Source organism: Trichomycterus rosablanca, chromosome 13 (assembly GCF_030014385.1).
Source record: "Trichomycterus rosablanca isolate fTriRos1 chromosome 13, fTriRos1.hap1, whole genome shotgun sequence".
NCBI classification, from domain to species: Eukaryota; Metazoa; Chordata; class Actinopteri; order Siluriformes; family Trichomycteridae; genus Trichomycterus; species Trichomycterus rosablanca.
Genome location: NC_086000.1, coordinates 18,452,031 through 18,464,877, shown reverse-complemented (window position 1 = coordinate 18,464,877; position 12,847 = coordinate 18,452,031). Strand labels below are relative to the sequence as shown.

At 36.3% G+C, this 12,847-nt stretch overlaps 1 protein-coding gene across 1 annotated transcript; it reads right to left on the bottom strand.

Moving 5' to 3' along the window:
- Positions 1-1,945: 1,945 nt before the first annotated feature.
- On the bottom strand, positions 1,946-12,593 carry marc1 (mitochondrial amidoxime reducing component 1). The gene is made up of 7 exons (XM_063007122.1): positions 12,253-12,593; positions 9,663-9,833; positions 8,867-9,023; positions 7,732-7,872; positions 5,702-5,763; positions 5,545-5,616; positions 1,946-3,482 (listed from the first exon to the last, which is right to left on the bottom strand). Exons 1-7 carry the CDS (start codon positions 12,492-12,494, stop codon positions 3,368-3,370), a joined length of 960 nt encoding a protein of 319 aa, XP_062863192.1. The 5' UTR covers positions 12,495-12,593; the 3' UTR covers positions 1,946-3,367.
- Between the last annotated feature and the right edge of the window lie 254 nt (positions 12,594-12,847).

Sequence of the window (12,847 nt, the reverse complement as noted above, 5' to 3'; positions counted from 1 at the left end):
TCCAGATTACATAGCAATTAAACATGTTTGGTGGAGAGATGACTCTGAACAAGCTGCATAAGGTCTGTAAGGAAAGTGTGGGTATTGGCGACTTGCTCTGTAACAATTACAGGACCAATGCACTTGTCTCACATGCTAGTAATATCCTGTTGAGTAATCCTAGAACGAATGCAAACCAAGCTGGAAGATGAGAGTACCAGAACAAGCTGGGTCAATTGTGTCCTTCCTGTCTTCCATCATAAACCAATCCTCACTTAATCCAGCATGAAACCAGCACTGCCCAGTTTAAACCAACCATAGACCAAGCTGTCATACCAGTCGTATCATGAAACTGGGTAGTTTTTTTAAGCAAAATTAAACGTTTACTGAAAATTAAATACATGAACACTAGGTGGCACTGGTCATCCAAAACTGCAAGTATGGTTTTATTGCATTGTTGATCAAGTGTACAGTAGATCACTGTCGTTGTACACTGAGGAGTATTCATGTGTACAAACAGCTTTACACCAAATTATTTTAAAGTAAAAATGTGAAAAATATGGCACAATCACATGCATCAAATCTAGAACAGAATCATGTTGGCATTTCTATGAACTACTTGAACTACGAACTACTACTGGTGGCACTATGGACAAAGATATTAAAAACACAAATACAATCAAGATAACCAAACAAAATACTGTAAATGAGTTTTTGTTTTAAAGCGATTTAACTACTGTTAGCTAGAAAACAAGCTTTAATCTAATTTAAATGTAATTATAAGGAGATTAAACTAGCAACCTTCCGATTACTAGTCTGGTACCTTAACCGATGAGCTGCAAATTGTCCATCATCAAAACAAAATGCAGGGTTATCATTAGTCAGAATTGATTTGTTTCCTGCAGAAGCTATGCCACAGCACTGTATTGTTATGTTTCAAGTATACAAAAAATAAAAATTCACAATCCCTACCAACTTTAGCAGCTTAGTATATCTTCATATTTGTCTTGTTTATCACAGAAGGGCAGTGCGCCAGCCTAAGGTTGTTACTCCTAAATAAGACATTTAAACAAAGAATATCTCAACTGCAAAACAGCTATTTGAATCAAATTACTACTAATAATGATACAGCATGAATATGTTCTCTGTTTCATTTTGAACATTGAGCATTCACTGGATTGGATCTGCAGCAGCTTTTATGATCATATGGACGCACAGGTTACACAACGATAATGCATATTGTTTAAGCTTGCTGTAGAAAGCTTTTCCTCTTTACCAATAACCTAAACTTAATGCTTAAAATAATCCTAGGTAACTTTATCAACTTAAAATAAACTACTTTCCTACTGCAAGCCAAGACATTATTGTCGTTACCCTGACAAAATGAACAGTGGACCAGGTCTAGACAAGGTACTACACACAGCAGCTCTGGCATTCACTTTTCCAGTAAGAGCGATGGGATAAGCATGGCATGTTTGCTTAGTCCAAACAAGCAACAAACACAAGCTTCAGCCATCTGTCCAGTTATTAAAGGAAAAGCACATAATAGTTAAGAAATCTGTGATTCACTAGAAATGCCACAAATTATATACCATTCACAATACTATTACATATTCCTCTATAAAAAGTTACCTTTATTCATCTTAACTTTATTAATAACTTCATTCCTTCTCTTTTGTGCCTCAACCGCAGTAGCAGTTTCTCTGTTCAAATCTATATTTCAAAAAGTGTTTATGCTTATAATTACTATTATTAATATGAAATAATAATAAATAATAATTATTAAATAATAATATTAAAAAAGCTTTTAAAAATACTCACAGTAAATAACTGAACAACATCTAATCAGAAATAAAAAAATAGATATGTTTTCTATGATCTAGAAATGAAGATGACAGGATACTGTTATACTGGTAGCTAAAATCCTCTATTACAATTTCTGTAATAAATACAAATATTCAGTCAGTTTAGTAACAAAGCAAATTTTAATGTATTTTTAATCAAGAGAAAAGAGATCTTTCAACTGTACGATCAATGGTATCAAAATATCATGTAAGTAATATTAACTGCAAGGTAATCAAAGAATTTTAATGCTGAATTGAAATGCATTTACACCATCCAAATGTGGTAAAGACATTAATGAAAAGCTTGTGGTGTAATTTAAGTTTTCCTATATAAATCATGTGTCATAAAAGATGCCAATAATTATTATCATAATTTAGTTGTAGACTAAACTTTTATGCAGACATACATAATCATTTTAATGTTTAAAAATACTGTATTGTTTTGAATACCAGGTACACCTAGCACTGGCCTAGCAATTACCTGCAAAGCATTACATAAAATACAAGTATTACATAAAGTACTATTAAATGTTAACCGATTGACTGTCCAGCTAATAAATGAGGAGACCACTGAGGTATTATAATAACCAGAGACTGTTTAACATTAGACTTCATTCATTTTAAGGGGTTTACTCACTGGCACATAATCTGGTTCATGAGCATGTTTGAGCCAATAACCTAAGTTACAAATGTTATGTGATGTGCTCCAAACACTGATTGATTTGCAGAGGCACAGTAATATTATCAGCACATGGTGACAACCAACCACTGGAAAATGATGTTGAAAATAATGATGGAATAAATTGTAACAAACAGCAACATTCTGTGTGCAAAAACATCTTGTCTTGTTAAAGAAATTTGCTAATTTTGAAAGCAAGTATTTGGGGAAACCTGCTTTCCTTAACCTTTAACCATCCAATATAAAAAGAAAAATAATGTCTGCCCAAAGAAATCCCAATACATTACCAAAAGGCAGTCTATAAATAGCTATAGGGAGGACACTTCTGTAGAAGTCATTTGAGTTATTGATCGGTATGGGCCAGCAGCAATGGCCTATGGATAATTATGTAGATACCTGACCAGTGCCTTCGGGGTGCAACTGTTCAGTTGATTCTATCCTAATAATGATTTAAACTGTGATAATTATAGTTACATTGTATTTCTTATTATGAATTAAAAGCCTTGTTTTTAATATGTGGTCTATATTTGGTAACTGAGATTTCACAATTTTGCAAAGCAGTAGAATTTTAACAAATGTGGAAATCTGGTCAGCAAACAGTGATTTGTTTTTGCAATACAGCTGCAAAAGTAAATGCATTTGACAAGGTTTTAAAATACCACACTTAATGGGTTACATTAAATCTGTTAATCACGTCACAGACATGTTCCCAAGAATCCTTAACTCCACCTCAATCATTAGTGCTTTCAAATAGAAAACACTTTATAGCTAGCATCTTATGATGGATGCATTTCATGCACCTTTAAACAAATTATTATTGTATTTGTGATTGACTTGGATTTTAATGTATCCACCTTGTTTTGTCTCAGTAATGAATGAAGTAAATGGGATCACCAACATGGAGGGCTCCAGTTTTCTTGACCGTGTAGTACTGTCCAAGTATTGGTGCAGTTTTCTGAGCAGGGTCGGTTAGTCGATAACTACACAGTAAAAAGCAAAAGGCCAAAAATAAAACTGTGAACTTCCAGTGCCTTATGCAACTCATACACACCAGACACAAAATGATATCATTAAAATAATTTGGTAAGTACATGCAGCGCAGTGAAATGGCATGTATGAGAACATGCAATTGAAAAGGCTTTTAGAAAGCTTTATGATCATAACCTGCCACCAAATCGTTCTCTTCAAGAGATAATTAAACCAAAACCCAAGTATCATAAGTTCAATGTAGCCAACAATATGTCACTGATTAACAAGGAGAAAGTGTGCCACCAAGACAGCATACATGCTGAAGAAATCCCACTGTCAGCCATGAGCCACAGTGTCAATGCCAGAAGTACAACCCCTGGCAAAAATTATGGAATCACCACTCTTGGAAGATGTTCTGTCAATTGTTTAATTTTGTAGAAAACAAATAAATCACAGACATGCCACAAAACTATCATTTTTCAAAATGTCCACCTTCTGGCATTACGAAACAATAAAAAAAAAGAAACAAATATAATAGTTGTGGTCAGTCACAATTGCTTTTTTTAGATCAAGTAGAGGAAAAAAATATGGAATCACTCAAATCTGAGGAAAAAATTATGGAATCACTCTGTAATTTGCAGTTTAAAAACAAAACATCTGCAGCAGATTAGATTTGCTAATTATTCTTCAGTTTAAAAAGAGTGCTCACACCTCGGAGAGCTGTTGCACAAAGCAGATTGTCATGAATCATGGTTCCAACACAAGATATGTCAGTTGAAACAAATGAGAGGATTATAAAACTCCTTCAAGAAGATAAATCATTGTGGAATGTCGCAAAAGATGTTGGTTGTTCCCAGTATCATCAAAGCATCAAGATAGAAAACAAAGCAATATGTCTTGAAAACAGAAAATGCACAACAAAACAAATGAGAAACAAGTGGCCGGAAAGTGGAGTCAACGTCTGTAACTGAACTGTAAGAAATCACCTAAAAGAAATGGGATTTACATACAGAAAAGCCAAACAAAAGCCATAATTAACACCTAAAAAGAAAAGAACAAGGTTAAAGTAGGCTAAAGAAAAGCAATCGTGGACTGTGGGTGACTGGATAAAAGTGATCTTCAGTGATGAATCGCGAATCTGCATTGGGCAAGGTGATGATGCTGGAACTTTTGTTTGGTGTCTGTCCAATGAAATTTATGAAGATAACTGCCTAAAGAAAACATGTTAATTTCCACAGTTGTTGATGATATGGGCCTGCATGTCGGGTAAAGGCACAGGGGAGATGGTCTTCAATAAATGCCAAAGTCCACATTGAAATTTTGGACGCTTTTCTTATTCCATCAGTTGAAAGGATGTTTGGTGATGATGACTTCATTTTTCAAGATGATAATGCATCTTGCCATAGGGCAAAGGACGTGAAAACTTTCCTTCAAGAAAACATATAATGTCAATGGCATGGCCTGCAAATAGTCCGGATCTCAATCCATTTGAAAATCTCTGGTGGAAATTGAAGAAAATGGTCAATGACAAGGTTCCAACCTGCAAAGCTGATCTGGCAACAGCAAGAGACAGTTGAAGGCAGATTGATGAAGAATACTGTTTGTCATTAGTTAACTCCATGCCTCAGAGAGTTTAAACCATTATAAAAGCCAGAGGTGGTGCAACAAAGTAATAATGGTGCAATGTTTTCTAATGATTCCATAATTTTTTCCTCAGATTTGAATGATTCCATATTTTTTTCCTCTACTTGATCTAAAAAAAAAAGCAATTGTGACTGACCACAACTATTATATTTGTTTCTTTTTTTATTGTTTCTTAATGCCAGAGGGTTGACAGTTTGAGAAATGATAGTTTTGTGGCATGTCTGTGATTTCTTTTTTTTCTACAAAATTAAACAATTGAAAGAACATCTTCCAAGAGTGGTGATTCCATAATTTTTGCCAGGGGTTGTATAACTCTTACATGTTTTTTGCATGTTAAGTATTGAAAACGAAATCAAACTTTCAAAAAATGCACACAAACCCAAACCATTTCTATCAGATTTCATTTGTGTACTAATTTGAGAAACGTACGTTCTAAGAGTATCCAGTGGCTCCTTCCTGGTTATGACTCCAGTTTCAGGATCAACAGTGGTAAAAACACACCTGCAGGATAAACACACACCAGACAGAATGATCACAAATAATGCAAGCGTCTAATCATGAATGAGAGTATAGCATGAATGAATACCTTCCACAGCCCATGACTCGCTGCATCTCTACTTCTCCAATCTGTACATGCTCCCATGTGTCCTATTCAAAAATAAAATAAAACAAAATAAAAAAAGACACAAATACATTTCAAAAACCTAAACATATAATGATCTCTTAAAAACTGTGGTCAAAACTTTACTATCACTTACATACAATTACTTTTTACACATCTTTCTAAGAAATATGGCAATATGTGCTGGGTCAGAAAAGAAAAAAGAACATGCAGCACATCTAACATTTATTTCTATGTAGACTAGCATTATTTTAACCTTTGCTTCTTCTGACAAAAATATTGGATGCGGCAAAACCTTGGATTACTGACCCCTTATTTCCTGTATGGCTGCTGCTAAGGTCATGTAAATCTTGCTTGACTGTGGAAAGTGACACCTGTGTTTAAGCTGCTTCATGGCAAAAAATTCTGTTCCATTAATTTTGTACTTGTATGATTGTAAATTGTATGATCTTTGGATGTAAAGCTAAGTTAGTTCGCTTAGAATTTTTGACACCAACAAATTAATAATGCAAGTTGCTGGATGTGTATTTGTGACACAGTAGGTTGTGAAATAAAGTATATAGTACAATCATAGAGAGGATGGAGTAGACGTGCTTGAACCTCGCTCACACGATTTTTTTTTTATAGTACAATAGTAAAAATCATTCAAATATCAAGACTTGTGACACTGATTTACCTGTATGTGTTAAACTTTTGACCACAATTGAATAAAATATAGTTTAAACAACATCAAACCCATAAGCAAACACATTCTACATCTTGTTTAAATACTTAATTGTCAAGCCGGCAAATGTGTATGTAAACCTTTTATATTTATTAACCATTTTTATCAGCACTACCACTTTATAGCTGACTGATAGTACAATGATAGTGTTTCATCTAGCCTCAGAACAATGTTACAGCAGCTTTGTAAGAGATCCAGTTTGATCTTTTTAAGACTTGACATGCAGTATAATGTTATATTGTGTTTTTTCTTTTTTTTATTTCTGGTTTTTCTTCATTAATAAAAACAACATTTTAGGGCTATCTATTTTGATGATTCCCTTTCTGTCTTTTTTCATTTCATTTTATTATCATAAACTGCTTTACCTTGATCAGGGGCGTGACAGTTCCAGTTCCAGCAGGAAAAAACTGGTCACAAGGCAATAGTGCCCATTGCAGTGCTTTGGCCATAACCAACACCCCCAAACTTTCCCTCCCGTCATAGACATAATCAATCATGTCTGTGTAGACACCCAGTCAATACCACCACTAAGAACTAAATCCAGGTATCAGCAATTGTGGGCTAGCATAATTAGTCGATGCACGACCTGAGCACCCTGTTAATCTTTAGCTGGCACCATTCCACATTGTATTCATCATCACATCCTATTTACTGTAACATTTGGAACCTCTCGTTTATTAATTTGATCATTTTTACTAGCTGTTTTATCCTTGGCATGGTTGCAGTGAGGTAAATGCCACCTGATAACAGTGGAAACAGGGCAGCAAAACAATTCCACACTCACACTTTTAGTCACTAATGAAGACTATTTATCATCTACATGTTTTTGAAAGGTGGAGACCAATATGGACACTGGGTGAACATGCAATAATTTTCATATCTACCCATTTGTCTATGATGTAAACAATAAATCATTTTCTTCAATAACATCATTAAACATACAGCTATGTAGTTTTAAGAATGCATTTGCTTTTTTTCTATCATTATGACTTCAAACAGACCATAGTCTATCATTTTTGCAGAAATCCAGAAATTTGCAAAGCATTAACATTCACTCATTTATTGTCTGTTTTACAGCTGCTTTATTCTGGTCAGGGTTGCAGCGCGTCAGATTCATTAAATAAAAGGTAAAAAAACACCCCAGACAGGTCGCCCGTCCATCACACACACGCACACAAACTTAGGGCAATTTTGTAGCTCCAATTGGCCTGACTGCACATCTTTGGAGATGTGGGAAGAAACCTAAGCATCTGGAATAAACTGATCATACCTCACTGAAAGGCTCACAGTTGCTGACCACAATACTGGGCCGGAACTGACGAACAGAAATGTCGCGGTCAAGTCTGCTGCTAAGGTCATTCACAGAAGCCTCAGACATCAACATGACAGGAGCAGCATCCGGATAAGCCACCTAGGTCATCACAACACAAAGATATGTATTAGCAGCACAAATATTCAAAATATAAATGATAATGGTGGGAATAATGCATTCTTTGATGTATCTCGCTACTTTTTGATGCATCTTGTTCTGTTTTCAATTTGTCAGTAAGTAGTGCCTCAGTAAACAGCTGAGCAAAGGAATGTAGACGAGAGATGTTATTGTAATTTACTTAAAAGTGCCATTTTGATTTACACTTAGAGCATTTACCAGATGCCCTTATCCTTAACAACTTCAAAAGCTTTGGATTCTTTGTACATAATCACACAGATAAACAACAAGTTTTATACAAAAAATGTACTAGGTATTTATATCCACAGAATGTCTAAGCAGTTCTTACTTAATAGTACTATTTTGAGATTTTATGACTAGTTTTTGGTCTAAGGACTAGGACACAGCTTTCTCATTAATCTGTGTCAGGAAGAGGCATATGTTCAAAACAGTTTTTTTTAGTTAGTTAGTTAGTTGTTTTTTTCCCCTTTTCTCACACTTTAGTGCATCCAATTTCTGCCCGTCAATCATCCTCTCACTAATGCTGGTCCCTGCTCCTAAGTCTGAGAGAGACTCCCCATCCGGCTTAGTCCCGCCCCTATCTGAACAACAGGCCAATCGTTGTTCATGTGGCTGCTCAGCCTCAGCCGGCAGGCAGAGCCGAAATTCGATACGATGTATTCGAGATCTCAGCTCTGGTGAACAATGCTTTACCGCTGCGCCACCTGAGCGGCCCAGTTAGTTGTTTTTAAATAACTTCAAATCTTCCACCCAACCTTCAAATTTTAGATTCATATTACACTGATATGTGCATTGATCTAGAATCTGTTAACATAACATTTGAAATGAATTAGGGTTTCTTCCTTACCCCTATTCCCAAAACATTCCCTTACAATGGGCTTTTTTTGGGGCTTAAATGTTTAGCCAGGACATGTCTAGCTAGACAAATCTATTATATAGTATTTCCAGGTCATACCTTTTCATCCTTTGGAAAGCCTTTCTGAGCCTCCCGAGCCTTCAGGTGGGGTTCAAAGTGCACTAAACGAAAAGTCTTGCCTGCTGCCAAATATCGATTGAGCCAGTTAGATACTTCATCCCCACAGTCTCTGCCTTCTGTGTCTGAACTAAACACCCTACAAGCACACTGCTGGTTACTTAAATACACAATATGTACAAAAGTATTGTACTCTCTGTAATTATTGAATGTTTCAGCTACAACTAATGGTAACAGGTGTAATAAATCAATATCAAGGAAATTATACGCCTTTAACTTTGCAGCAACAGTTTAAGAAAGGACCCTTCCTGTTCCAGAATGACTGTGCCCCTATGCACAAAGCAAGATCTACAGACACATGAACAAAAGCTTCATCTAAAAAAACTTTAGTGGTCTGCACAGAGCCCTGACCTCAGCCCCACTCAACAGCATTGTAATAAACTGGAACATTAATTAAGGCTTTCTTGACCAACATCAGTGCCTAGCTATACAAATGCTCTTTTACTGACTTGGTACAAATTCCCATAGATAGACTTCAAAGTCTTGTGAGAAGCCTTCACAGAAAAGTGGCTGTTGTAATAGCTTTAAAAAAATCACATTGAGGTCAGTATAGTTTAATACCATTTGTTTTTGAAATGGGATGTCCAGCAAGCTCATGGTGAGGTGTCAAAATACTTTTGTCTAACCAATAAACATTAGATTTTTTTCCCAATTGAACCATTTGCGATAGCAGTTTAAAGTACTTGTCCATGAGCTATTTTGCAACATTTTTAAGTACCTGCATTTGAAAATGGGATTTGCAGGCTGGTAAAGGGGTACCCGTAGCTCTTCCATATCAGGAGCATTTAGGCAGAGCTGACTGCCCTCGCAAGTCAGAGACACCAGAACTAGACGAGGCTCCTGTCTTCCTGTCACCATGTGGCCATCTTCAGTGATAACCAGCCAATGACTGCAAGGACACAAATAGGTCTGTCAGATCTATTTATATTTACAAGTAGAAATTAAGAAAATCTGTAAAATCATTGAAAATATTTTCTTTCCATGTGACACCTGGACTGTGGATTTACAAAAGCTGTTTTGGTTTGTGGTGGAATGTTGGCACATTCTTCAAGAAAAAAAGCCCTCAGTTTATTGAGGAAGGAATAAGATAACGCTTTCATTCATAATTCATAGTCCGCACTCTAGAACTTTCTATAAAGATTCACTGTTGTTTAAATCTGTTGATTCAACAGGGCATGGAAAGGGCTTAATCTCATTCTGTGGTTTGTTAAACCACTCCTAAATGATTTTTCCAGTATATATGGGGGCATTATGATCCTGTATTATATCTTGCAATATATCCTCTATAGTACTCCCGGTCCTGTACAATCAATAAAAATATTTAGACTAAAAGATGGCTAGCCAATCATTATGGACACCCCCAGATATTGTGGATAAAATCTGTTGTTTAGCATTCTGCAAACGTAAATCAATCCAGATGTGGAAATCATAGTAAGAAGTGTTTGACCAAATTGACCATTTTTTAAAAGTTCATCTCAGATTCTAAATCTTTGCACACCGACTACTGATACGAAAGGTTGTAACAATGGCAGCCTTGCAAACAATTTAAGATACCTGCAGCTGATGGTATACATAATTCAATGGGAATGGGTCATAGTTTAATTATGTTGCTATTTTGTGATTGAGTATTGAGATTTGACTTGGACCTTCTTTCTTTGCTGATGCTGATTATCCATGACCTTTGAGATTGTTTTTCTAGTTTTGGTAATTTATATAACTTTATATTTTGCCCCCATTACTTGACCTTTTTGGGCCTCTGTTAGTTGCCTTATGTTGCGTTAAAATCTCACATAAGGAGGTGCTCACTGTCAGAGATTTTTGCAACTATCATATTCTGTAGCTTACATACTGGTGATGGAAATTACATTACTTTAAGTACTAATATGTACTAATGTAAAATGTACTTTTGCACCCACTACTTCAGGGTTTTTCAAATTCTGGGTTTCCAATTGTCCCGTAAAATACAGAATCGTTCCTTATTTGGAAACTAAATGTGGTGTTCCGTATTGAACTGATACAGGATGCGCTTTTGTGTTTATCAGTGGGAGAGAAATGCTGCAGGTTCGACTGAGACAGAGCGATATGTATGAAACAGAAGGAAACTGCTGCTACCGTGGGAATTAGAAAGCGTTAGGTTATGATTTTAAGTAGTGTTCAGATTTAGTCTTCGTAACGCCGTGTGTGCGCAGGCATATCAGCATAACAACCTGTCTATTAATTCGCTGTTTGAGTAGCGCAGTGGGCAGAGCGCAGCGCATATATTTTTCTGCCCAAGGTTCGAATCCGGCTTAGGGTGAAACTAAAGTAACACAAGCAGGGCCGGCGCTATGGGAGCGCTGGGGTGGGCATTGCCCCCCGAGATTTTCTCACTGCCCCCCTAAGCAACGCAGTCCAGAACCAGGGCTGCACGTCAGTGTGAAGATGGATTATGTAAAAATGTTGTTTGCACTATTGAGAAAATTTTTTTTACATGATGTTCTTTATGCATGTTATTTTGCCGAAAATATGGTTCTGATTTATTTTTATAAAGAATGAAAATAATCAATGTTAAACCGCCTAAATAAAACATTTTGATAATGTTCTTATGACTGTGTAAAACCGGTTATATTTTTCATAGGTGCAACCCTAACCGCCAACCCTCCGCTCCCGCTCAGGTAAACACCCGCCATCCCACCCTAAGCTTTCTGCCAACCCTCCAGCCCAGGGTGTTCCTTATTTCCAGTTCTGAAAGTCGGTAACCCTAGTCACGAGTCAAAAAAATGGGTTGTAGAGAAAAATAATAACAATTAAATACAATTATTACAGGCACAAACACAAAATAAACTTGTACACAAACAGCCCCTTGTAAAGGCTTTACGTCACATCTTGTAAACCACAGTTGGACCAGATTGCCACAATTTTGATTAATGAAGTATTTTTCGCTTTGTTTTCGTTTTGATGCATTGTTTGTGTTGCCTGGGTCGCAGTAAAAATCATAGACAACATCTTAGTCACTTGAAAAAAAGTTTGAAAAACCCTGCACTACTTGACCTCTTGGCTGCCTTATATTGTTTAAAAATCTCACATATAAAAGTGCTTATTGTCAAAGCTTGTTATAGTTTATGTGTTCTGTACTTTGTCTTGTGTATTTGAGCTTACATATTGCACTTATTCACTTTTGAAAATGTATTAGTGTGTAAAGTCTATGCTAGATGTTTGACTGGGCCTAGCACTATTGGAAACTACAGGTTGTAAGGGTAGATTGGGAGAGTAGGCGGTGATAGCTGGTGTCCATATTTATTTGACTGGTTGTTTTGAAGAATACTCACCGATCCTGAAGCTCTCCACACTTTAGTCCCATTTTAAGACACTCAGCTGAATTGACAGGCAGCGCTTTTCCAGATTTTAGCGGATGAAGCAACAGCTGAGAAACAACTCCGACCTGAGTTAACTTTCTCTGTCTGCGCATGTATCTGCAACCCAGAGCCAGTCCGAGCAAAGCCACCGCTGTTCCAGTCATACACAGCGCTGCTTTTCTGTTCTGTGCAAATAATTTAGCCACCAAATCCATCTTTAATTCTCACTGTAGAATATGCTGAAATGATAAATGTAATATTCGAATTAGAAAGCGCTACAGCAGCGTGTCAGTATTCACAGGTCGCCATGTAGCCGTTACATTCTCCTCCCTCTGACAGAAGCCCACTTTTAAAGCTACAGACTCTTTAATACATTTTTAAATAGCAGCGTCTAATAAACTTGTTTTATTTTATCTTACAGGCCCATAACAATGAATCTGTAGAAATAATAGGTATTTTATGTGTTGCAGACTGAGCTGACAGCATTTTCATACACACGAAAATACTATTGCTGACTTGCTAATTTGCTATATCGGGTTACAAGCAGTTTAGTGGTTCCCAAATTTGG

What these genes read in the sequence shown, in the direction of transcription:
- marc1 (XM_063007122.1), bottom strand. Translation starts at nt 12,494, where the DNA reads ATGGATTTGGTGGCTAAATTATTTGCACAGAACAGAAAAGCAGCGCTG. An exon ending in AATCCCATTTTCAAATGCAG is followed by an intron (nt 9,024 to 9,662) that starts GTACTTAAAAAT and finishes GTGTGCTTGTAG; the next exon opens with GGTGTTTAGTTCAGACACAG. An exon ending in CGAGTCATGGGCTGTGGAAG is followed by an intron (nt 5,617 to 5,701) that starts GTATTCATTCAT and finishes TTTATCCTGCAG; the next exon opens with GTGTGTTTTTACCACTGTTG.